Here is a 24,915-nt window from a genome sequence, read left to right on the forward strand (position 1 = left end):
GTATGCTCAAGATACAGAATTACAGGTATAGTTATGTGGTATAACATTTTTGTATCATATTTTATTCTGGTTATTGAAAAGGTGCCATAGCCCTATGAATAACACAAGTTTCGGGTGTATATTTGGACTTTGCGAACTTAATTAACTAAGCACACAAAATTCAATTTTTCAAAACAGCTCTTGAATGCATCACATGACAGCAGCAAATAAATGGGCGTGGCTACTATTACGATCATGCTGATTGGCCTCGACCCTCGGTTCAACATTAACAGACCTAGTACCAAAAAACATAGACTGTCTTAAGTGTCTTGACAAACAATATTCCATTAACTCTGTGAACAATGATTATTTTGTAAACGCTTACTTTGTAAGTATTTCTATTTACATTTAGTTAGGTTTTTTAATATTGCAAATACATGAAACTGCCTCACTTAACAAATCTAGTGCAAACCAGCACACAAACACAACAATTGTAATGTTACTTCTAATGATACTACAGTAGATTGTATCCAATGGTCTATAAACAGCTGGGATTTAATTCCCAACTACACTTATCATAAAGCATTGAGAAAAGAAAATTCAGGCTGGACAACTTATTTGCATCCAAGTTTATTTTGAAATTCCCTACTCCCCCTGTACAAGAAAAAAGGACTTTCCACAAAGGCAGCAGTGAACTGTCAGTGATAGTACTTTTCTAGGGAACGAAAAAACTTATAATCACAGTGTGTCTTCTTTTCTTCTTTTAAATACTTCTACTGCTGTCATCTTTGGCTGGGTTTCGGCAGACAGCTTTCTGTCAAACCACATTCCTGGGAAGCAAAAGTTTAAGCCAATAGAGCAGGGCTGTGGGCTTTATGTTTTACAGTGCCAATGCAGGAATGTTCTGGACTGTATACCTCTTCTTCATTAACACAAAAGAAAAAGAAAACAATAAAAATTGAAATAAAAATAACAAACTGTTTGTGTTCACAACACAAACAAATATTACCGCCTGGGGAGATAGCGACAGTATGTCAGATTTCATAAAATTGTATAGACAAAAAATAAATCTACAAAAATGGAGCTAGGTAAATATTACACAACAGTAAACATGTTTTTATTATTTTTTTTTCATTTTTTTTAAACTCTTATGTCGAACCTCTACACAAAACCAAAGTTCTTGGTCTTAATGGCTAGCAGGAGTTTCTGTTTGAGTATCTGTTTTGAAGAATATAGTGGCACGTAGAGACGTGAGATGCAGGTGTTGGCTGTGGGGAGGTGCTGGTCGTCTGGAGGCCGGATGGTGATGGAGGGCATCGGCTGGAAGCCCTCCTCGCTAGCTGGCAGGGAAGGGCTGGAGGTCCAGAAGTACACCTGAGTACAAGGAACATCGTGAATCACATTTGCCATTTCTATCTATTAAAGGGATTATTTCTTTTTTTGAGTATATTTTATTTGCAATAACATTAAATAAGGGTGCAGCCTGAAGAAAAAAAAGTATCAGGTAAATTATCTCTCTGTTCTGGCCACACTGCCTGGTTGAGCAGCATGTGGGCGGTGACTTCTTGCTTTTTATTTTAGTGAACATGTTAACAGGTTAGAGCAGCCACACTGCCTGAATGAGCAGTTGGCTCAGGTGCAGCTCAGCCGAGTGTCAGCTGCCTTCCCCTTCCAGAGATACGAGCTCTCGCGTATATTTTCGATGTGTGGTTAACAGCAAATATAGACAGTGTAAATGATCTTCAGACAGTATACTGACATCATATCAGCAACATATTTACAGCTTCGATGTCTAGATCTGTAAAGCACGTCACAGACAAGAAGAAAATGGTACTATGTCTTTATAAAGCAACATTTTGTTTTTTTCAAAATAAAAGCCCCCTTTCTATGGACAAATTGGCTTTATTTGTTAACACAGGGTTTTTAATTCTTAAATATTTCTAGGACAGTGTTGTAGAAAATTCAATGACTTGCACTGCTCCCTTAATTAATAGAGTACCGAATTTTATTGGAGATTGTTAATATTAACAATTCAGCACAAGCTTCTTACCCTTTTTCTGTCTAAAATAAATGTAAGTGACCTTTATAATGAAATGAATAACACATTCTGGCCATTATGAAAGGCAAACTATGTAGAAAGAAGGGCTGGCAGCAGCAGCAACCATGTCTGTGTGAGGCAGCTGTCATGTGTCGCTCACGTATGCAGTGTGGCCAAGGCTTGAGCCTCATGTGATGTACAATCAACTATTACTAATACTAAGCACTGAACTGCTGAGAGCCACAGTGAGTTCCTCTCATCTGAAGGATAATAAGCATAATGAGAACAGACTTACCAGATCTTGCCTCTCAGTCATGCTCATTTTCTCCACTATGGACCAAAACCAGCGTTTAAACTGCAGCAGTTTGTCTGCATTTTCCCCTGTTGGATGAAGTACAAGCTTTGCTTACTCTGTTACTGTAAAAATGTACAAACATCCATCTTTTATTTCTTAAAAATGAATGCAGGAAACAGGGATAAGACAGGAAAATAAACAGAAGCAGATACAGATCAGAGGAGATACAGACAAAGCAACATACCAGATTCATCATTGAAGGAGGTGAAGCTAATGAGCATCTGGACGTTGACTTCTCCACAGCCGTTCACCAGCAGCCTGAAGTCCTCGGCCGTCAGGTCCTCCAGGGCGTTTTTAGGAAGCACATCCAGCAAACCCTTCCTCATTGCCTTCAGACACACATCATAACTGGTGTGAATACACATTTTGGAGACTGACAAAGCATCTGTCCGTGTTCCAATAAACTGACACTGAGAAAAGGTTTGGTAGAACACAATAAATGCTTCTTCCTCTCAATTGACTTTGACTTCTCAGATGTTCAAAGAGTTTTACTTACATGGAGAGGCTGCTCAGCCACCACCAGCATTCTGTGCTCAGCATACTTCCTCACGTACTCGTACACATTGAGAGGAGTTACTGGCATGTTGACCCCACCAGACAGAAGCTCCACCTGAACCAGGGAGAATAAGGCATCAACAAAGACTTTATGGAATAACATATTTCAGCATTCATATTTTACTTTCAAAAAGCCAAACCTGAAGCGGTACATACATCATATCAATTTCCTGTGAAGTACTCATAGATTACTGAAATTTTTTGAGGATGCACTGAAAAAGGACAGCTGAACCTTAAATTGTGTATAGATTTTGGTGCATTATGGGTTTGAATTTGAGTGTAGTCAAGAAAAGGTTACAGAAAGAAAAGCAAATTACTGTGTTCTGACTGAAATTAGCACAGCATCCAAAAATGTATTATTGTAACGCGTCGCAAATTTCCAGCTAGTAGTTTTGTGGAACATCACAATTTAAATTAAATTTTTCAAAAACATTGCCTCAAGATTCATTGCACCCTAAAGCCTCATTTTAAAACACTGCTATTTTAACTCTATACAGCATGGGCAAATTATTACTTTGATAGTGGGTTCCTTTACCTGTCCGGCCCCCTCCTCTTTGCAGAGGTCAATGGCGAAGGCAAGGTCCATGGCAGCAAATACTGCGTCTGCTTCACCAGCCTGAGAATGGCGGATCAGCTGCCGCAGACTCTCATACATGACCGGGTCAAAGAATGCAAAGTCATGCCAGTTCACCTGCAGTAACAAAGAAGTACATTTAGCAACTTCATTCTGAAAAGCACCAGCATAGTGTATCAGGGTCTAACAGTAGGTGCAAAATTGAATCATAAAAACAGATTCTCTTACCTTCCTGCCAAGCAGCACTTTGATGACATGTCTGTTCAACGTGATTGGACAGAGTTCATTTTGGAGCAGACATAACCCCAGTATTCTGTAGAGAAAACACGACATTTAACGTATTGTATCCTATATTGTTAAAGATGTGACACCAAAGATTATAAGTCCCTTCATGTTTGACCAATAAAGCAGACAATTCATTACCTTCCAATGTTACGGAAGCAGTTCAACCGGGCTTCTGTGTTCTTGCCGGGCCGAGGGGAGTAGAAGCCTCTTTTGCCAGGCTGGTAGAAGAGAGGAGCGTTGTCGTCCCCATCGTCTGGGTCGTCCAGCTCCATGTCCACCACACTACGGGTTGAACCATGGCGCTTACGGTTTTCCTGCTGCTACAACCACACAAATACGAGGAGGCTGTTTAGAAGCATTTATTTCACGGAGGCACTTATGACATTTTAGGTCTATAGGAGAGACATATGAGTTGGTATGCCAATCCACACTTGATTATTTCCAATGGAAATTAAATGACTAACTCTACATGTTGGGAGAGTATAGAGTGGGAACAAATATGCTGAGTTTACTTGTGCTTTCTCTGGAGCCTCCAAAAGACCAAGGTCCAATATGCTGTCGGCACCATTTTCCCTGGAGGACATAGAAGATCTAAAGGGTTAAAGTTACTTTATAAGACTTTCATTTTGATATAATGTACAATCTTTTCAAAGAACACTTTAGAGTGACACGAAAAGAGAGCAGAACAATGTGTGTCACTACAGTGAACAGATGGTTACCTTCCATGTGCAATGAGAAGCTCCATGGCTTCCTCCACCCTGGCTCTCAGAGAATCCTCACTAGCCAGCAGCAGCAGCAGCTGGGCAGGGGACAGCTCCAACAACATGCCTGTGATTTTACTGGCAAAAGCCTGGGGAGGAAAACACACAGCTGGGATAAGTGTGGTGAAGGAAAGCTTCAATTGTTCCAGTCAAACATACACATATACATATAGTTGTCTTGTGGAGTAGTCAAAGTATTTTCCAATTTGAAAATTGATGTGGCTCGATGATGAATAGATAAAGATATATATTTTGTTTTGGTAAAACAGAGCTTTGATGGATGCAGATGATTTATTACCGGTTGCATGGCGTGAACTCGTGGGTAGAGCCTTTCACCAAGGGCTTGTCTGTGTGCAGGCAGGGGGTCGGGCTCATCACTGGGGTTTCCCTCTGACGAAGGCCTGAAAGGCCGGGTGTCTATGGACAGCTGCCTCCTGGAGTCTCTGTAGAACACAAACAGTTTGGCTCAGTCTTGCACGGCAAAAACTATTGTTATTTATTGTAAAAGGGGAATGTATGTATTAATATGGAGTTTACCTGTCTCGGTCTCTACGAGAGCCCGCTCGAAGCCCTCCACTTCTCCTCTCTCTTTCACGGTCTCTGTTTCTCAAGCGCTGCATTAGATCTACAGACACAAACACGCACAAATACACATTGTTCAAGTTCACAGTTAAGTGTAACATTTTTTAGTAGAAAAAAAAATCCTTTTACTCATGTGATGACTGCTTTAAGCATCATAAAAGTACCATTGAATGCAACAATGAATGAGTTCCATAATACAGTATAGTTTCTATGTATTGCCATACTTGAATTGTAATCGTGATGACACGTACTGCTGGCCTGCATGCCCTTGCTGACACTCTGAACACAGTCCAGATTGGGCAGCTTATCGTTGGAGAGGAGGGCCAGGGCGATGGCCGTGTAGAAGCTGCGCGCCACACCGCTCCCCTCGCCCGGCTCATCTTTGAAGGTGACCTTCACCCGGTGCACAGCCATGGGTGTTGTTGTGCAGCGCCTGCCGAAGTGTGTGTTTAGCTGACGCATGGTCTGTTGTATCAACTGGTCCCGATCCCGGTCCACCTCCAGGGCCAGGTCACGGGACTGCAGGTTCCTCAGCTTCTCCATCTCCCGACGGAACTTGGATTCCTTTACCTCAAAGCCGCCTAGCTCTGTGAGGATCTGTGATGAACAATAAAAAACGTCAAAAGCATTATAAAACTGCACTCCAGCATCAAGGACATCACCATCCCTCAAAAATAGAAATTAGGCAGTTACATTTATTTTTAAATATAATTAAATAGGGTTCAGGGTATACCAATGCTAAAAAAGTATTGCAATACCCTGCTGTTAAAAAAGGACTGGGTTGCGACCCACAGGCCAGTCCCAGGAGATTTTAATCAGGGTCACCAGATACTTTGCTGAATATCTTCCATAGTCTTTTGTTTAACATGTATATCTGCAGTACATCTTTGAGCCTCATGGGGGAGCCTGAATGTTCGTGTTGTTATGATAACTGTAACCTACTTATGACACTGAGTTTAACATGAAAGGCTAGCGTACATTCCGGCTGCACAGTGCTATGAGCAGGTGTCCTACTAGCAGAACTCAAGGAATACCACAAGCCAGCTCTAATTACCGACCAAATGTACTGATTTAATTAAATTCCCCATCTTTTCTAAATCTGTCCAAGCATCTCCTGTAATTTGGCAAACACATAATCCACCAAATAAAACATTTAAAGTATTAGTTTACCATCTTTCTCAGTGAAATGAACATGAAATAGACAGAAAGGGTAACAGTCCGGCAGTGACATTCTCTCAACACACACCACCACAAACAACAAAGTGCTTCCTACATGACTGCAGTGCCTTCCTGATTTAAGCTGCTTTTTCCTCATCAACACTGTAATTAAATAATTAGAGTCGCTAGTCTGCAGCTATATACATCTTTTAGCTGATTGTTAGCAAACCAAGCACGTAAAAAAATACACCAGCTTTCTGCTGGGAGCTTATGTGATTTTAGGTAAGGCATTTTCTGACATAATACTTGTTGAGGCTCATTGCAATACATAATTTCATGTAAAAGCCTCAACTTTAAAACCATTTATACAGGTATAAAAAGCAGGGTAATGTCAAGATAATTGCTACATTTACTTGTCAATGAATAGTAAATAAAAACATACCGATCCAGGCTCAGCTCCGACATCCTCCATGAAGACACGACCAAACAGCTCCAGTGACAGACGCCAGCGGCCGAGTAGCATGTCATGTGAGATCATCATCCCCATGAAACTACAGTGAGGTCTGAACCGACAAAGAAGCACAAATTGTGACGCTGTATTTGTATACCATATAAAACAAAAAATAGTATATTACAACATTTGAGATTTTCTTCAGGACTAGGTTCGCTGTGGTCTTCTCTAACCAGTATTAGAACTTGTATAAAATGTGGCAATTAATGGATGACAGTTCGAGATTTAATTTGAATATACTGTATATATAAATTAATTTAAAAACAGGTTAAGCCCAGCTAACAGGCTTATATCTGAGGGAAATATTAAACTGCCACTTTAGCTAAACCAACATCACAAAGCAGTGATTAGTGTTTGGTACCTGAATGATGGGAGAGGGGGTCCATCACTTTCTGTGAGGCCAATCTCAGCAAGTAGGCTGCTCTTCAGCTGGGCGGCGAGGTCATGGGGTGAAGGGCCTGGTTTTGAAGCCTCCATCTCCTGATCTGCTAGTGACTGGTTCTCAGTGCTCCGCTGGCCAGTTTCCATACTCATAACATTCTTCAGGTTGGCTGAGTAAGACATCTTAGTGGGAAGGATCTGTTTGAGTGGGGTTCAGAGTTGATCTTTAGTAATGTGAACATATGTCTTGAACGTTAACAGTGTGATGATGACAGAATGGAAATATGAAAATGGGACACAGACCCACAGGCTGTGCTCCAATATCCACACTAGAATTTCAGAGTAAGCAAAAAGAACTACCCAAAGAAATCCATTATTTCTTGGTGTCCATTATTTCCAATGTTCTCAATGCAGCTGGAAATAATGAGTAGGAAGTAATGAATTCCGGATAATTTTTTACAGATTTCTATTCAAAAGTCAAGTTACTTGAACAATTACCAGGTGTTTGTAATGCGTGGATATTAGAACACAGATGCCAGCGTGTTTGTCCAGTGAAGAGGGGTGGTATACCTGAGAGGGGGAGGGTAGAGAGGAGCCCATGTTTACCTCCAGGCAGTTCCTGTCCATGCTTGCCTCAGCCAGGCCTTTGGTTGCCATGTACGAGGAAGAGTACAAGCCCTGAGAGGGACGGCCGAACAGATCCTCCTTCCTGGCATTAGGCTGTTAGAGAGGAAGCAAAATTAACTTGAAGCCAAAGAATGCATTGGGCCATTATACAGATATTGTGTTGTGTCAATCTAGCTAATGACCGAGTCCAAGTATCCACTGCCTCGGCCCAACAACCACTGGACCTGGCCTCGGAGCAGAGAACATATTTCTGCCTCTTCCAGTCATTATTTTGGTTTGGAGCAGAATTTCATCAAGAAATTCTTTATTTATGTCAACACTGTTAAAAAAATAATTTGGAAGACCATTTTGTTAAAGTATTGAAGTTGTAACTGGACAAAACTAATCAGGGTTCCGTGCTTACGTTTAGTGTGAGCAGCCACCTCCTGGACAGTCATTTGATCCGTACATTGGATGCATAAAAGTCAGGTTATGGCTGAGCACAAGGGCTGATCAAGACGTGTAATGTGTATTAACACAATGTACAAGATCAATAAAAAATCTGCCCATCACCCTATCAGGCATCTTCTCAACTTGTCATTTAAGCAATGACAAGTTGAGAAGATGCCTGATTGGGGAATGTTACCTGCTTACTCATCTATATTTTTCACGGGTACTATCTTGCCAGTGTTGCCAGGGTGATTGAGACATGCACGGCAGTCATCACTGTCACTGGATGGCAAGATGTTGCATGCTGTTGACTGTAAGGAGCTTTGTTGACCGGGCATCTTTAACCCTTCCATCTTCTCACAAAGAGGCTGAGCAGTGACTCTGACCTGCAGGAGGTGGGGCTGGTCTGCCAGTGGGATGGCCTCAGCCAGGGGAACATCGAAGGGGTTGGGTGGGATGCAGCCCAGGAAGGTCATGGAGTCAGAGCGTCGGAAGAAGGGGTGGTTCTGACCCGTTTCAGCTGGGACTGGGTCCTCATCCTTGTCCTGCAGAGTTGAACCTGAGGTGAAGCACAAACAAATTTGTCAGCACACACATTCAAATTACAGTTTGAGGAGTTCTTTGACATTTATGACTCATTGACTATTGTTAGATAATAGTTATCTTACTTTGATTGGTGTCCTCGTCGTTCTCGTGTTCAGAATCCTCATTGTCCAAACCCAGTTCCAAAATCTCACGATTCCTACAAAAAAAGTCAAAGTAGATTATAAACACTGTTGTAGTCAAAGAAGTATTTAATCTAATAAGCCATGGTTAAACGAATGCCCTTATTATCGTTCTTACCGACGATAATAAGGGCAAAGACAATAGACAAAATTGTGTGAAAACAGGATTTTGTTTTGGTTGCTATCATATGTATTTCTATCCAGATAATAAAATTGTCTAGTTTTGTTTAATGTTTAACCCACTGCAAAAACATAAGCTATGGGATGTTCTTCTTTTTGTGAGGTAACCAAACACAGTTATGCTACAACTAAAGTAAAATCTTGGGTTTCTGAAAAAGAAGACAGCATTTGAACTAATTTCTTCAGTTACCTCTTTCTGTCCATCTGTGGGGTGTCCAAAGTGGTCTGCTGGTTCATGGCCTTAATCCAGTAAATAAGAGCCTGGAAAACGTAGGCCACATGTTTCAGTGAGCACACATCCAGCACCGGAAGCACATCAGAGTGCTCATCATTGTGGGAACGCATTAGTGATAAGGCGTAGTTCAGGAAGTCGCCCCGCGCCGACATCATGCCCTGGCGAGCCGTCAGCAGGGTAGCTGCTCTCCTGGAAAGACAACAAATCCGGTGAGAACACTACAAACCTTACCAACTCTGGAATGCATTTATATTTTATGGAGTTAATTCAATAAAAAAGTGTGGACCATACTTTTAACTGCAAGCACAGTTGGACTGAACATAGATTGGGACTGCAAATAGTTTCATGGCTACTAAGGGGGTCTTCCTGAATTCTTTTCTGTGGTTTCCTCAGTTGTTCTTGATAGATTTCGGGTGTCTCAAAGTCTTATTGTTACATTTAGTAGTCTCATCAGTTGATAACAGTTTGGTCATTAAGAAGAGTTTCCGTAAAACTTGTTTTTTTACCTGCGTCCCTCAAGGGTGCGTAGGCTAGCCTCCTCCCTGGCCGTCATACGTTCCCTGCGAGCTGAGTGCTGAGATGCGTGAAGCGGGTGACTGGGGTGACCCGGGTCTCCAGCAGACGACAGAGCCGAGCCGTATCTCAACTGAGCCTCGGTGGAGTCCATGATGGACACCATCCAGTTCCAGGTGGGAATCAGCTTTTCTTCAACATAGTTCTGGTTCCAACAAATAATAAACATTTCACTCATATTGAACTCATTAAAAAAAGAAAAGAGACTTAAAATATCCGCTAAGGGTTGCTTTGCACTGTTATATCACATATGTAAGGCTGTACCGCATAGTTCAAAGGGAAGCTTCTTTCATAACATTATTCTGCAGAGCTTTTCTTTTAGCACGACAATTCATTTTGTTTAAACCTGGCGTTTGGTTGCAGGTAAATATCAGGATACTCATCGTAAGTATCAACATTTTAAGTATCATACTTTATTTGTAGAATTAGATTCCAGTGGTGGCTGTGTAGGATTGTTTCTGTCTTGTGTGTTCGAATTACTCCAGGGGCTCCAAAACCCAATGTTTTTCAAAAATTCACATTATTTTATCTAACAAAATATTCTACCTCAATCCATATTTGTTAGTGCTTAACTTATCAAAACCCAACATCCTCACTGCAGTCAAAAAAGTGCTCTCCAGCATGTTTTCAGGCGATATATATTCATTAAAGACAGATGATCTAATAAAAGAGACTACTCATTTAATCAAATGTATGACTTTTTTCAAGGATTTTATTTATTTGTGGGATATTAAAAGCTTCTTTCGAAACCTCAGTAGAAGCTATTTTATTTTAAAGGTGTCCTTCAGAAATTAGTATTGCGGTGCCTTGACAGGGCTGTTAGAGTATTTTGATCAATGGCCGTGTTTCTTACCTGCAGGTTGACAGCATCCTGGTAGGTGAGCTTTACAGCAGCAGGGTACTGTGAGTAGACTAGATGGTTGTACTTGGGAATCAGACTCATGAGGTCTGAGATCTGCCTGATGACGATGCTGTAGGCCCGGGCCAGGCTGCTGGCAGATGTCAGATAGCTGCTGGAGTTGCTGGCCTCCAGAGCTGCCGCCGCGGCAGCCGCACTGGAGCTGATCGCACTGGAGCGACGCAGGTTGGTAGGGTCGATGTATATCAGGCCTGTGGAGCTCGCTGGGAAAAAGACAAAGATCATTGCAGGTACGATCAATACACACCGTTCTTGTGACTGTCATCTGGAACCGCAAATAAACATTTCACAATAAAAATCCCATAGCTCCACTGACCAGCTGGTGTTGAGGAGCTGGAGGGAGCGCTCCCAGTGGCCCTCTGGCTGGGGGTGTTTCTAACAGCCCACTGCATGGAGCGAGGAGCCTGGGCTGCACTGTTGGCATGCGAGGCGCTAGTTGTCCTCTCCAGCGGCTCATCCAACAGGAACGTCTCCTGGTCGACATCGTCGCTCTGACTGCTGCTGCTGTCCGAGTCACTGGAGTCATTGGACTGGGAGTCATCCTCTGAAAAGAAGGCAGGGACACTGCTGGCGCCTTCAGGGAGGAGGAGGGGGAGGATGTGGGATGAAGAAAAAAAGATAGACGAGATTAATGGCTTTGTATTCATCTCCCCTCCCTTTCTTTTGTCTGTTACATCAGATTTATCCAGGCAGGAGTGCGGGTTAGTGAATCACACCACTACAAGGCCAAACAACACTAATATGATGGTGAAAAACACTGAAGAGAAAACAGCAGCTGCACTCTGTTGATCACCTTGTGCTAAACAATATAAGCCTTCATTTTCTGCATTTTTTTTCATTAGGGAGAAAGAACAGCAATCTCTCAAATGTACTGAATATTTTAAGTGGAAATGAAATAACATTTGTTAGAAATAGACATTTTAGATGACCAAGGAGAAGGAAAAAACACCACACCATTTGGGAAAGCTTGATTAGTGAGTTATTTGGGTGAAAAGGACAACACTTGTGATGAATTTTGGTTAAAAATGACAGAGACATAATGGTGGAATGTGAGAAAGGGACGAGCTGAAGTAACTCTCAGCAGGAAACTGTGTATGCACTTTGCAAATTCACTCTTGCCCTGACATCTGTATATGCATTGAAGTAAAGAGGAGCTCCTACCAAAAATAGGAAATGCCAAGGACACCCTACTGCCTGCGAATGAAATACATGGGGTATTCAGCCAGGGACCATTATGTCTGCTGTATCATTAGCTCTCCAAACATAAATCCCCACAATTTCAAAATGCTGACTGTTAAGCACCAATGATTTTGTGAGGACTGCATTAGTCTGCAACTCAATGAAAATACACCACAGTGCAGCAAGACAGAAATGCAATTTCTATTTAGTAAGCAGTTGGAGCCTCACAAAGATTTGGAAAGATTTCAGTTCAAGGATCTCAATAAGAATGGTGTACACATTTCCACCAAGAAACAAACAAAAAAAAGAACGAAACAGTAAAGTTTTATGAAGGGGGATTTAAAAGAAAATCTAAGATGAAATCCAAACTGAAAGATTAAAAACAGCTGTTGACCAACCTGCTTCAGAGCCGGCTGTGGCTGCTGTGACGACACTCCTGCGGCCGCTAGCGTTATCCTGATTGCTGTGGTTACTTTCACTGTCGCTCTCTGTTTCAGCCGCTGCAAGAAGATCCAGCTCCATGTCGCTTCCTAAACACAGAGACGATGACAAACAGATGATTAACTCACTGCTGGGTGCTTTCAGATTCAAGTTTGCAAAACAGTGTCATTAATTCCCTAGCATTCCTAAAAAAAAAGAAAAGTAGGGTGTGTCTCACCATCTTCGTCGTGCTCATCATGCTGCCCTTCTGCCTCCGCATTTTCCTCTCCCTGTTCCTCTTGGTCGTCATGATGGTCTTCCTCACCGGCTACTCCTTCTACAACTTCCACCTAAAACAAAAACAAAAACAGGTGCTCAGGGAAAAAGCTTTGAGGCAAGGCAGAGATATTCCCATCATCACCTTAAATTATACCGTAATAGGAATGGAAATAAAAATATTCATCCAAAACTCAGTGAAATCATGCGGTGTAAATAACTCTAGATGGCGTCATACTTTCTTTGAAACCAGTTACCAATATACATGGATTCACTTGCATGCAAAGTTCATTAAGGCCTTAATGATTTTATAATGAGGCTCCCCACCTCTTCCACATCTGCTGACACAATGTCATCCTGCTCCTCGTCTCTTCCTCTGACAGGCTGAGACTGGCTGCTGCGCCGAGGCTGGGGGTTCCTGATGATATAAGAGGCAGCTGTCTGACTGGAGCTGGGTGGAAAAATAATGGAGCACAAGACCAGAAGTCATTATGTATTGAATAAGAAAAATCAAGCATCTTCTGGTACTTTTGGTTTCCTCTCTCCAAGACATCAAGTGAATGACTCAGTGATTTCATATCTTGGCCATGGCACATTAACATGGGGCTCTTACCCAACTAACTGATACAATATGAGCACATTTCAATCTACCGTAACACAGTGAAAAATAAAGACAGGAAAATGAAGGGCACTAAAATCAACTGACCTGCTGGACTGATCAGGTGAGGGTCTCGGAGGCAGCGGTTCCACAGAGAAGAGCTCCTCACTGCCCTGAACGGCGTCTATGCTGGTGCTGGCCAGAGTGAACGGAGCAGTGGGTCTCGCTATACCCATTCTCACTGGCACAATCAGCGACTCTGCTACGTTACACAGCTCCTCCACAGCGTAGGGCAGTAGCGCTTGGAAAACCCGTCGACATTTCCCAATGGGTTGGGGGATGAAGTTGCTAGATGAAGAAAAAAAAAAAAAAAAAAAAAAAAAAAGGAGAACAGGCCGAATCAGCATTTGCATGAATTAAAAAAAGAGCGTGTGTAATTGATGTCATTGTGTAGCCCCAATTGTGTGGGAGATTTGAGCTGATTAATTCCGACAGTCTAAAAGTTTAATTGAAAACCTTAATGATACGTGTGTTCTTACTTTTTCTTCTTGGATGAGGCCATCTCCACGCTGAGGATGACAAATACCCGGGCGACAGAGCGCAGGAACCTCCTGGTGACATTGACTGCCTCTTCTCTCCGGCCGGGAGTGTACTTGTTTTGCAGCTCCTTCACCAGTGTACCCAGCAAGGTGTCTATAAACTAATACAGGATAACAAAAAAAACATGCTCTGATAACCGAAATACTGACATGCATGCACATTAACAGCAATAAAAACTGAAGAAAACGCATTACTGGTAATATTGAGATGCTATGATTTATGTTTTTCATAAGAAAGAATTACAGAGAAATGGAAATTTTGTTTAACATTGTGTCAAATTAGTGTGAAGGTTAGGACAATAATCTTTACCCTGATGCAGACAAACTAACTGGACTTACAGTGATGTCAGGAGCACACTTGACGATGAGGCAGTGGGTGAAACAGTCAAGGCGAATGGTGCCACTCTGCTGATTCAAGTAGACCTGCTCTTCAGGCAGGAGGTGGGCAATTCTGCTGCTGGCACTAAGTCTAAGACAAACAAAACAAATACAAAACTAAAAATACTTGTGTGGCATTTTTCAGTTCTTTGATCACCACAAACTAAGCGCACTCTGTCGAGCTCTTCTTACCAACCACATTATTTTGCTGAGGGTGGCGTTTTGCAGCAATACTTACGGGTCTTTATTCTCCTGAGAGCCAAACATGATCATAGACTTCAGGGCGTTCCAGTCCTGCAGGACCCTCTCCAGAGCCAGCTGAGCAAAGCGGGGAGGTTCTAGATCGTGGTCTGGCATATCAGAGTCTGAAAGAAAGGAAAAAAGAAGAATGTTCTTATACACCAGATGTCATGTAGGATTAATATTTTAAAAAGACCCAGCATATATCAAAGTTGGTACTAAAAATGGGGAAATAATCTGATGTAAATCTTGAGTAGCCAGCACTGATGGTTATATGTTGGGTAATATGTGAGAAGGATCCTGAACCTACCCTCTGCGTTTGCAGCCTTGCGGTTCCGGTCTTCTCTGATGCGTGGTGGTCTGTACTGACAGTGCTCAACACTCTGCCTGGCAACAGTCTGCACCAGGAACAATAATATATGCTCTCCCCTGCAGATGGAAATACAAATATGTCAGAACTATCACTTCAGCCTCACTTGAACAATACCAAGTATCTTCCGTGCCAAAATAACAAAGTTAAGCTGATTTAGCTGGAATTGCCAGCAGTTATTTGCAAATAATGAACTACACAAAAGATAGAACACTATTGTAGGTGAAGTGGAGATTAAGGCCACAAAGAGAGCAGAGGGGTCTTACCTGCTGTTGGGTGTTGTGACCAGGTTGGTGGTTGTGAGTAACCTATAAAGCAGATCCAGGCGAGCAGCCTTCTGGCCGGCGATCAGCGTTTTACACTTACATTTCTCCCAACAGTCACAGTATGCTGTGGGAGAGGTTCTCTTCAGCCTGGGAAGGGACAGAAGCAAAGTTATAATCATGAAAAGCAACGGTGAAAAAGATGTAAACCTTTTACAAAGATTTAATGAGGCCACGCTCAAAAGTAGGACTTACTTGCAGTCGTGTCCTTTGTGACACACCCTTGCACACTCAGTGCAGCAGCAGAGGGACTCGAGCAAACCGCAAGTCCGACACTCAAAGATATCCTAAATGCAAAGTCATTGTGATGAACAATACCAACGAGCCAACTTTCATCTGAACAGTATACAGGGTTCATACACATCTATACTAATACATTTAAAGTAGTCTCCATAATTTATCCATGTGGAAACTGCCTGGGTTTTTTATTTTTGCAAAACTTCTCCAGGCCTGAAAATCCCCGTTTTCAAATTTCCACATTTTTTTCATGACCGTATGAACCCGGATTATACATTAAAGAGATTAACGAAAATGGTCTCCAAAAATTATTGAGGTTCCACTTATGAGGTGGAAAAAAAGGAGGACTCCCTGAAGCTACGGACCTGGAAGGCAAGTAGCAGTAATCAAATAATATTTTGATCACTCTTTTTTGGAAGGCTTATAGAGTTTTCAGTTACATAGCTGTCTTTAAAACCTTATAATTATCAAAGAAAATTCCCATCCTTAATGGACACTGGTTAATGCTGCTATAGAGTGGCTACAACAAGTCACTTTTTCCTGATGATGAGTGCTTTTCCTCTCATTTCAGTGAAATTATATCCTTTAGCTCTGACCTGGTTAATATGCTCAGCTCCAGTCCAAGTGAAACTGCAGGTGTCATTGCAGCAGAGAACATAGAGTGGCGAATCATCTGGGTTGGTCCCCGAGGGGCAAATCATTTCCATGAACACAGAGTCTGCATCCTCCTTCTCCGCAATGCCTGGGTCACCCACTGTGTTAGACATTTGGAGGAAAATATGGAAACGGGAAGAATGCCAGTTACAACACGTAGTTAGCTGTTGAAAGCAGGGCAGCTAAATAGGTCAGGATTCACATAACTCGTGGATAACCTCCAATGTCACAGCTGTTACCTCATCCAGTTAAAATTACATTAGATTTTTTTTTTTGATTTTAGATTAGATGTTTTCTCAGAATATAGAGAAAGATATGGTGGCTGGTTGTTCATGCAAACTTCATTTAGTATAATGTGCATAATACTAGGGCGGCATTAAATACAGGTTTGCTATCCTAACAGTCTACCTTTCAATGACAAACCAGTTTACAACAGAAGGATGACTTATTAATTTACCCTTGGCCATTTTCTGAGCAGCCTCCAGTACAGTGATGGCTGCTGGGTAGGCTCGCCCACTGACTGCCAGCATGAACGGGGTCATTCCACGGGCATCCCTAGTGAAACAACACATCAAGGACACACATGAGGGACAGGTAAACAGGCAAAATAAACACAGAATGGCAGATAAAAAAAAGAAGGTGCATTAGTTTTGTGTACAGTAAACACTGATAATAAGTATGATCATATAGAAATAAGGAATCGTACTTGGCAGAGAGTAGCTCCCGTAGGTGTGGCCTCAGAACAACACTGTCACACATCAGCTTGAGGATGAGGTGGGCGTTGGCCTTCCTGTCTTTAGATTCAACCACAGATGGCTCAGTGGACGGCCCTGCTCATATGGAGAGGACAAAGCATAAGATGACAGATGCAACACAACACATACAGTATAAAGCTGAAGGACTAATTGAAATTGAAATGAATAATATCCGAATGTCGTAAAAAAATCAATATAATCTTCTTAGATATCTCAGCATGAACTCAATAACACCATTTTAGGAATGGTGTTATTGAGTTCATTTTAAGCTGCGATACCAAACCAATGCAATTTTAACATAAAAAAAACAAAATATAACAAACAAGTATTACATTATAGGGGAATTTTTTTGAGGTCTTTTTGTTGAGTAGTAGTAGTAGTAGTAGTAGTAGTAGGACAGTATTTCGTATGGATTTGAGACACAGCTCCTTCTTGTTCCTCCTCTATGATGTCATGTACCTGGTATGGTGGAGGTGCTTGGTCCCTGGCTAGTCCCTGTGGAGGCAGTGGTGAGTGAACCCACAGCTGGTGCTAGAATGAAGTCAATGTCACCGTCTGTTGATTTAAAAAAAAAAAAAAAAAAAAAGAACTTTCTTTGTAGATTGAAGATTTCACTTCAGTTAAGAGACACTTCACCGCAAAGTATCATTCAATCAGGCAAAGGAAGGAGAGTTAAAATCATAATCACACATTACGGTACAGTTGCATAAAGCCGCCTTCAGATTGACAACTGTGGCAAAACAACTCAAGAGGTTGCCCTGGTGTGGGTGTGCTGCTACAAACTACCAGTGAGAAGATGAAATACAAATTGAGAACTCCAGTTTTAAGGATTACGACACACAACAATGCAGTTTAAACTCCTTTGATTCAGTCAGGATTGTATATCTTTGGAAATCTTCCACACGCTCTGGACTGCATTGTGGCAAAAGCAGAGAATGGAACAAGTTTTTTAGCTGGAATACCTCATAGTGGCACCTCCACTGTACTAAAGCAGGGGTTACATTTATATTCTTGCTTTTTGCTGCAGTGATTTTGTGTGTCTTAAAGGGCTCTAAAGAGCAGACATATATTATCTTAATTATACAATCTTGTACAGATGCACTGACCAGGGTCCATTGGTGGGGGGTCAGGGACCCAACTTGGTGGGGCAATGGGTGGTGACACAGGGTCTTGGTGGTCGCTAGATGATGGGCCAGACTCATGACGGCCGAGACCTGCTGCTCTCAGAGACCTCCGCATCATCTCCCTCAGACGAAGCCTGGTGAGAGCACAAAAGAAAATACGACTCTGAAATTAAGACCAACAATGGTGCTTTGGTTTTCATAATATGGACAACATTTGATGCAAAAAGATTCCCTTCTTATTAGGGAGCCGTGTGTGGAAACAGCATAACTGGTTATTTACCCTCTGCTGCTGGAGGAGCCGGTCCTATTCCCTGAACTGTTGCTTGAGACCACAGAGATGGCGTTGGCAATTGCCTCCACGGCAGATAGACGCTCTGCAAATGTGTTTCTCTCAGACCTTTCAGCTTCTGGAATGAAACAGCATGGTCACTTAGCATGGAGAAGAGACACTTGGGAAACAGGCAATCAGACTGACACAGCAGCACTCTCGAAACTAAAATTGGGTGTTTAGAGAAAAGGTAATTTTCTTTCTTTTTTTTGTCATTTTACATTTTCTAATAAAGATGGCAAAGTCCAAAACAGAGACACTGGGAAGAAAAATGTGACTGTAATAAGGAAATCAAAATAAACTACTACTGAGATCAGACTCAAATATTAAAACAATGTATTATGTTGTCGTTAAACCTAGCTCTCCTGACATTGATTGTCTCCAAAGCACCAGCTTACCTTCCTCCTCTTTGGTCTCCTTGTTACTAACAGGGAAGCACACAGAGACGGCAGCATGGAGTATATTGCGGTTCCCATCGCAGCGATGATCCAGAAGAGCTCCGAGGGCCTGGCTGCCCTGATCCAACAGGAAAGCCTGCTCGAGGTTCACCAGGTACAGTCGGCACGCCTCGTAGTCACAACGCAGCACGTGCTGCATCAGAGTCTGTTTCTGAAGGGCACAAAGACAATGAAGGGAGTACTGATTATGATCACTCATTTGGACATCTTCGATGTTTCACTGCAGCTTAACCTGCATTGCTTTTTGGTCTTTCAGACAGATTTATGTGTAGGAAAGTGATAATAACCACTACACTAAAACAGTTTTGTTGTTCTTTTACATTGTATAAAAAGGGCATGTTTACCTCGACAGCCATAATAATAATAGCAGCCTTCTTTTTAATCGTAGAGTTAGAGGGGAGGTTGGCCAGAGAGTGCACCCCCATTCCCAGGCTGTTTATAGGTGGCAGATCCAACCAATCAGGATCTCTAATTCCACCCATGCAGTCTTTGGCCATAGGGTAGATTGTGCCATTTCCATCTCGAAGGATGATGGGAGATTCCTGGGAGAAAAATGATTTCAACATTTTAGATTTGTATATACTAAGGCATGTGCAGAACTGCAAAACACACGTCACCTATTTGGGAGATTATCTCACCTGTCCTGCAGTGAAGATGGCCACATTGCGCTCACTCTGGCCCAGGAAGGCCAGGTTACTGGTGGGGAAGTTATTCTCCTGTTCAGCTTTGCCTGTGGCCAGGTCAAAGATACAGTACCTAACCCAATTACCAGTTTTCAGCACTGCGTGGACTCCTGGAGGAATGAGAGATATTTAAGTGTTGGTATTACAAATCTACAGAAAACTACAAATAAATTAAGTGAAAAACTATATAAAGTATACAGTGACATATAGAAACGCAGACAAAGACTCACCTTTTGAGTCAACATTCACGGCCAGAATCTCCGCCTTTTCTGGGATACAGAGCTTTTTAGGTGTGCGCTGAAAACAATCAGGGACTTTAGGAGTCCCACCAGTTTTGACCACCTGTAAGGAGCAGATTGAAAGAGACGAAAAGTTAAATCAACATAAATGTCAGGAGGAGAGATGCCTTCACAGCTATATTCACACTGAACTCTAAATACTGAGATGAAAACGAAGAATATTGAATCAATTTATGTCCATACCTGCAGCTCGTCTATTCTGAGGAGCCTGCAGTCCTGCAACAGTGATGATGGGTCTGAGTCAGTGGGAGCAGCAGTGGTCTGGTTATTCATGCTGCTGGATGTCCCTGGAAACTTCACAGCAACATACGCGCCATCCACTTTAAGCACCTAGAACAAAATATGAAGGTAATGAGTTTTTGTTTTTTTAAACGAGATATCACGACAGACCAGTGACATGTGAGCAGGATCTGAAAGTAGCCACAGACTCGATTACCAGCCCTACCTATTATTCCAAGATATAACCACATTTGCAAACATTGATGCATTCCATGCACTCCATGTTTTAGATGCACCCACCTTTCCCACAGGGACATTTTTAACATCCTCCACAAACACCACCTCCCTGAGTGGCCACTGCTCCTCGTTCACCTTCTCTTCCTCTTTGGGAGCCGGGGTGGAACGCCTTCGCTCTGTAGCAAAGAATACTAACTGTTAGTCCTTTGATCACAGAATAATCAGTTAAGGCACTTAATTAGTATTCACATCTAGTGATTACAAACAGTACGGCATCATAGATCTGACTAGGACATTAAAATATACTGGTGACCAGGTGGACTAAGGAAAATGGCTTATCAAAACAAGAGTGCTAACTGTAGGGTTCATGTGATAAGGGGAGGTAAAAAAAAAAAAAAAGGCAACCAAAAACACCCCAGCTGGCCATACACAGGGAAACAGGCAGGAAAAAAAAAAAAAAAAAACAAAACTTGCTGATAAAAGCCTGCGCACCATCTGTTTCAAAGTCGAAGGACTAATGAGAGCGCAGAGTGAGAAAAAAAATTGGTTCCGTGCCTGGGAGATAGAGAGGAAAGTTGAGAGACGAGTGTTGCTGTGAGAGCTAGAGGTCAAGAGGGGGAGGGGAAGAGAGAGGGAGAGAGAGAGAGAAACCGAGCTACTGTTCCTCCCGGGGAAGGGCTGCCCGCACCGAGACCTGTCCATCACCATTGATGATGCCGTAGTGACGCCAACTCGGACTGTGAGGAATCTGGGTGTGACCCTGGACGACCAACTGTCGTTCTCAGCAAACATTGCATCGGTCACACGCTCCTGCAGATTCCTCCTCTACAACATCAGGAGGATTCGCCCCTTCCTCACTGAGGAGACGGCGCAGGTGCTCATCCAGGCTCTGGTCATCTCCCGCCTGGACTACTGCAACTCACTACTTGCCGGAGCCCCGGCGTCGGCCATCAGACCTCTGGAGCTTGTCCAGAAAGCTGCAGCACGTCTGGTGTTCAATCGCCCCAAGTTCTCTCACACAACTTCCCTTCTCCGTTCTCTACACTGGCTCCCTGTAAGAGCTCGCATCCAGTTTAAGACTCTGGTGCTAGCCTACAGGGCAGTGAAAGGAACAGCTCCTTCCTATCTCCAGGCCTTGGTCAAGCCCTACACCCCCGCCCGACCACTTCGCTCTGCTGCCTCGGGGCGACTGGTTGCCCCGTCGCTCAGAGGTCCCTGCGGCCGATCCACCCGGTCACAGCTTTTTCTGTCCTGGCCCCTCAGTGGTGGAATGAACTCCCCACCGACGTCAGGACAGCAGAGTCACTGCCCATCTTTAGGCGCAGGCTGAAAACTCACCTCTTCAAGAAGTACTACCCTGAGCCTTCCTCGTAGCACTTATTGCATTCGTATTAGTTGTTGCACTTACTGTATTCGTATCAGTTCGCTGCACTTATTGAATTCGTATTTGTTTACTGCACTTATCCTATTCGTAGTAGTTTGTAGCACTTATTATATTCGTATTAGTCTGTTGCAATTATTGTTTTCGTAGTAATTTGCCTCTGCACTATACTTTTGCTCTGGCTTATGCTTTAAGATGCTTGTTTAAGAAAGGAGATGCACTTATGACTTCTGGTGACTAGTAGTTCTCTTGAATACCTATGTTGAATACACTTCCTGTGCTTTGGATAAAAGCGTCTGCTAAATGACTGCAATGTAATGTAATGTAATGAGAGGGAGAGAGAGAGAGAGAGAGAGACGTACTGTAGGGCAGCGAGGCACTGCTAGCTATAGACGAGGTATCACTGCAAGTAGATGCCGGGGAAGGAGGGGGACCCATCTCAGTCTTCACCAGCTCTGGCTTGCTTTCCGTCCTATGGATTAAGACAAAAGATACATTTGAGAAATTCTTGCATATCTTCATTCTGTAGCCACGGGGACTGACGTCTATGTCTTACAATTGTGGTTAAAAGTGTAATGAATAAAAATGATGGAGGACCATTCATATACAAAAAATAAAAAATAAAAATAGACAGATTTTTCTACACAAAATGAAACTGACTTGATTTCCTGGGTCTTGGTGGTCTTTTCCATATTCTTGAGGCTCTCTGGTGAGCGCAGCTGGAACCTGCAACTGTCGTTCATGTTCCAGACGGACTCCAACAGGACGCCCACTTTGGGAATCCCTGCGTTGACAGAAAAGGCCACTGCGCCGGCATGGTAGAGGGGGTTATTCCTCAAGCACACCTAAGGAAGGGAACGGTAAATTGATTTTAAACAAACTGCAAGGCTTATATTGAGCTCACACCGGGACTTTTGAAAAAACATCTCAAGACAAACCTATAATAAACATTAAAAAGGAAACAGAAGAGGTACTTAGTCAAACACTGACATACAAGATAATAACACGCCCAAGCAAACGAATGTCTTACCTGTGTTCCCACGGTGATGTTTGGTATTGAGGAGATGCCAGCGCTGGACTTTGGCTTTTTGTTCTTGGCTCTGGCCTTTTCAAGCATCTTCTTGCGTTGACTAAAAGGCACAACACCCCTGTAGACAGATGACAAGCAGTGTGACGTTCGTACCTTTCTCTGACAAAAGCCTTTCTCACTTTTAATTGACAAAGGCACCATATCGTAACTCTTGCTTAATGTCACATGATAGCATCCAACAAAAAAAAACAACAGAATTTTCCCCATGAATAACCCTGTAAAAGAGAAAAGTGTAATGACCTATTGTTTTGCGTTTGACTTTGATGAACACTCCCGTTACACCTGGCAGGATAACAATGTTATGGTGACATTCAGGAGGCAATGTTATTGTTAAAAACATAGAATTATGATTCCGTTCAATGTGGTTTAATGGAAAAAATGTTTTGCTTCTCACCACCAGTAGAGGCTATTCTCCAGCTGTACACACGTGTAGAGCGCGCAGCAGTGCAGCGACACCATACGTTCCCCCTGCAGCTCAGGGAAAGCCTGAGCACTGTGCTCCAGCTTAGAGGCCACTGTGCTCAGTGTGTCGTCCACCCAGGTTGCCACCTATAACACACACACACACACACACACACACACACACACACACACACACACACACACACACACACACACACACACACACACACACACACACACACACACACACACACACACACACACACACACACACACACACACACACACACATAAATATTTGTAGTGCAAGGATGGCTGATTAGTACTTTTTTTTTTTTATTTCTTTGGCCAGTCACCATCTTATGGTTACACAACTTATCCTGTGGTCAAGCGCTGCTACCAAAATCAAAGCAGAGCACACGTGTTCAAGGGGAGCAATCATAATCTACCTTGTTGGTCTCTGTGGCTACAGTGGCTCTGATGCTATTGGCAGACATTAAGGTGATCTTCTCATTGGCCAAGCCCAGGAAGGACACACGTGGGTGATGAACGGAAGGATTCTGATGGAACAAATAAGAGAAATGTTTAATAAACTACCAGGGCTTTCTAGCGTAATTCCATTTACATAGGTTTAATTAACCACCTGTGCATTCCTGTAGGGTTCAGGTTCGCTCCACTTCCACTGATATAGCTCTCCTTTGGAGCTGACCGCCACCAGCTCTGAGAACATGGCTCCGATGCTCACAAACTTCACACCATCCTATAAACGAAAATTAGAGATCTTAGTCAGGTAAAAAACGTAACCCTATTTGTCCAATGAACGGAATTTTCTACTAGCAAACACCATTCAGGTTGCAGCAACATCTCAAGAAGGATAACAGAAATAGTAAAAATTGTCATAGTAAAGGTTTTTATTTCTGCGTTTTTAGATAAACATAATCAACATTTTTGTTTGCGCTCCTCCTACCTTGTCAGGCCACCACTGGAGCTCCTCTCCCAAAGAGACAGGGCTCTGGACCGGGATGCTCTTCTTGTCCAAGCTGGGCTCGCCCTCGCGGCTGGTGGAACCTCGCTCTGTGTCGAACGAGGCCCCATCAAGCCACCGGCGCTCGCGCAACCTCAACACGGACTCACGCTCGCGCAACAGCTCGGAGTCGCGCTCTAAGGGAAGAAGGAGAACTGGTATGCAATAAGGTCACACCAGTGGGACAGAAGTAAGCCACTCTCTGGGAAAGCCCCGTCAACATAGTTTTAAGAATAGAGAGAGAAAGATAAGATTCTTTAGAATCAAAATTGCAGTGCTGAAGATTGTGTGGGAGTCTAAATTATACTGGTGGGTGAGTCAGTATGCACGCTCATATGTTAAAGTGTGAGGTAGAAGAGGAAGTGGATGGACAGAAGAAAGCATGCATATGGGCTAAAAGTGGGCTAGGTAGGTTTTTAGAATAGACTGCCTTAAAGGGTCCCTGTTAAGACAGGTGGGCCTAGCGGGCCTTTCTCAGAGAGCTCACAGTATGTACTACAGCCATGCAGCACACAACACCAAACATTTATAGCCAGTGACACCAAACACCTATATTACAAATCAAGCTAAACAGACTGAAGAGAACATTTACAACCAGCTAAAACCATTGCATTCACATTAATTTGTGTAAAACAGCTCAAGTATACATTTAGCAAAGAGGAAAATCATATTTGTGTTTTCTTTACATTTGCCCTACAGTACAGCCATTTTTGTAAAAAAAAAAAAAAAAAATATTCAATGTATGATTGAAACCTAACCCTGGCAAGTGCTTTC

The 24,915-nt window shown here is 42.7% G+C and overlaps 1 protein-coding gene across 13 annotated transcripts in view; it reads right to left on the minus strand.

Annotated features, from left to right (window-relative positions):
- Nucleotides 1-602: 602 nt before the first annotated feature.
- Nucleotides 603-24,915, minus strand: part of ubr5 (ubiquitin protein ligase E3 component n-recognin 5) — a 33,106-nt gene continuing 8,793 nt past the window's right edge. Inside the window, exons 9-60 of one of the 13 annotated variants that reach the window (XM_054621207.1) lie at nucleotides 24,085-24,278; nucleotides 23,761-23,877; nucleotides 23,567-23,677; nucleotides 23,110-23,264; nucleotides 22,956-22,997; nucleotides 22,656-22,773; nucleotides 22,286-22,470; nucleotides 21,988-22,097; nucleotides 20,308-20,420; nucleotides 19,972-20,118; nucleotides 19,720-19,831; nucleotides 19,445-19,599; nucleotides 19,151-19,348; nucleotides 18,747-18,957; nucleotides 18,301-18,427; nucleotides 18,003-18,154; nucleotides 17,356-17,451; nucleotides 16,848-16,971; nucleotides 16,599-16,696; nucleotides 16,084-16,241; nucleotides 15,446-15,537; nucleotides 15,194-15,340; nucleotides 14,868-14,986; nucleotides 14,556-14,682; nucleotides 14,279-14,408; nucleotides 13,880-14,040; nucleotides 13,449-13,688; nucleotides 13,070-13,193; nucleotides 12,705-12,816; nucleotides 12,445-12,576; nucleotides 12,029-12,061; nucleotides 11,184-11,441; nucleotides 10,802-11,070; nucleotides 9,882-10,093; nucleotides 9,331-9,564; nucleotides 8,904-8,977; nucleotides 8,622-8,794; nucleotides 7,750-7,899; nucleotides 7,160-7,377; nucleotides 6,730-6,850; nucleotides 5,354-5,726; nucleotides 5,085-5,172; nucleotides 4,846-4,990; nucleotides 4,506-4,636; nucleotides 4,299-4,377; nucleotides 3,925-4,106; nucleotides 3,730-3,814; nucleotides 3,463-3,618; nucleotides 2,869-2,982; nucleotides 2,557-2,701; nucleotides 2,313-2,398; nucleotides 603-1,353 (exon numbers count right to left, since the gene is read on the minus strand). In XM_054621207.1, the coding sequence (XP_054477182.1) occupies nucleotides 1,141-1,353; nucleotides 2,313-2,398; nucleotides 2,557-2,701; nucleotides 2,869-2,982; nucleotides 3,463-3,618; nucleotides 3,730-3,814; nucleotides 3,925-4,106; nucleotides 4,299-4,377; nucleotides 4,506-4,636; nucleotides 4,846-4,990; nucleotides 5,085-5,172; nucleotides 5,354-5,726; nucleotides 6,730-6,850; nucleotides 7,160-7,377; nucleotides 7,750-7,899; nucleotides 8,622-8,794; nucleotides 8,904-8,977; nucleotides 9,331-9,564; nucleotides 9,882-10,093; nucleotides 10,802-11,070; nucleotides 11,184-11,441; nucleotides 12,029-12,061; nucleotides 12,445-12,576; nucleotides 12,705-12,816; nucleotides 13,070-13,193; nucleotides 13,449-13,688; nucleotides 13,880-14,040; nucleotides 14,279-14,408; nucleotides 14,556-14,682; nucleotides 14,868-14,986; nucleotides 15,194-15,340; nucleotides 15,446-15,537; nucleotides 16,084-16,241; nucleotides 16,599-16,696; nucleotides 16,848-16,971; nucleotides 17,356-17,451; nucleotides 18,003-18,154; nucleotides 18,301-18,427; nucleotides 18,747-18,957; nucleotides 19,151-19,348; nucleotides 19,445-19,599; nucleotides 19,720-19,831; nucleotides 19,972-20,118; nucleotides 20,308-20,420; nucleotides 21,988-22,097; nucleotides 22,286-22,470; nucleotides 22,656-22,773; nucleotides 22,956-22,997; nucleotides 23,110-23,264; nucleotides 23,567-23,677; nucleotides 23,761-23,877; nucleotides 24,085-24,278 (7,646 nt within the window). In that variant the 3' untranslated portion in view covers nucleotides 603-1,140. Of the gene's footprint in view, nucleotides 1,354-2,312; nucleotides 2,399-2,556; nucleotides 2,702-2,868; nucleotides 2,983-3,462; nucleotides 3,619-3,729; nucleotides 3,815-3,924; nucleotides 4,107-4,298; nucleotides 4,378-4,505; nucleotides 4,637-4,845; nucleotides 4,991-5,084; nucleotides 5,173-5,353; nucleotides 5,727-6,729; nucleotides 6,851-7,159; nucleotides 7,378-7,749; nucleotides 7,900-8,621; nucleotides 8,795-8,903; nucleotides 8,978-9,330; nucleotides 9,565-9,881; nucleotides 10,094-10,801; nucleotides 11,071-11,183; nucleotides 11,442-12,028; nucleotides 12,062-12,444; nucleotides 12,577-12,704; nucleotides 12,817-13,069; nucleotides 13,194-13,448; nucleotides 13,689-13,879; nucleotides 14,041-14,278; nucleotides 14,409-14,555; nucleotides 14,683-14,867; nucleotides 14,987-15,193; nucleotides 15,341-15,445; nucleotides 15,538-16,083; nucleotides 16,242-16,598; nucleotides 16,697-16,847; nucleotides 16,972-17,355; nucleotides 17,452-18,002; nucleotides 18,155-18,300; nucleotides 18,428-18,746; nucleotides 18,958-19,150; nucleotides 19,349-19,444; nucleotides 19,600-19,719; nucleotides 19,832-19,971; nucleotides 20,119-20,307; nucleotides 20,421-21,987; nucleotides 22,098-22,285; nucleotides 22,471-22,655; nucleotides 22,774-22,955; nucleotides 22,998-23,109; nucleotides 23,265-23,566; nucleotides 23,678-23,760; nucleotides 23,878-24,084; nucleotides 24,297-24,915 lie in introns of all 13 variants that reach the window. The other 12 variants (XM_054621204.1, XM_054621212.1, XM_054621209.1 and 9 more) reach the window with 12 other exon arrangements.

This window comes from Anoplopoma fimbria, chromosome 20 (assembly GCF_027596085.1).
Source record: "Anoplopoma fimbria isolate UVic2021 breed Golden Eagle Sablefish chromosome 20, Afim_UVic_2022, whole genome shotgun sequence".
Lineage (NCBI taxonomy): Eukaryota > Metazoa > Chordata > Actinopteri > Perciformes > Anoplopomatidae > Anoplopoma > Anoplopoma fimbria.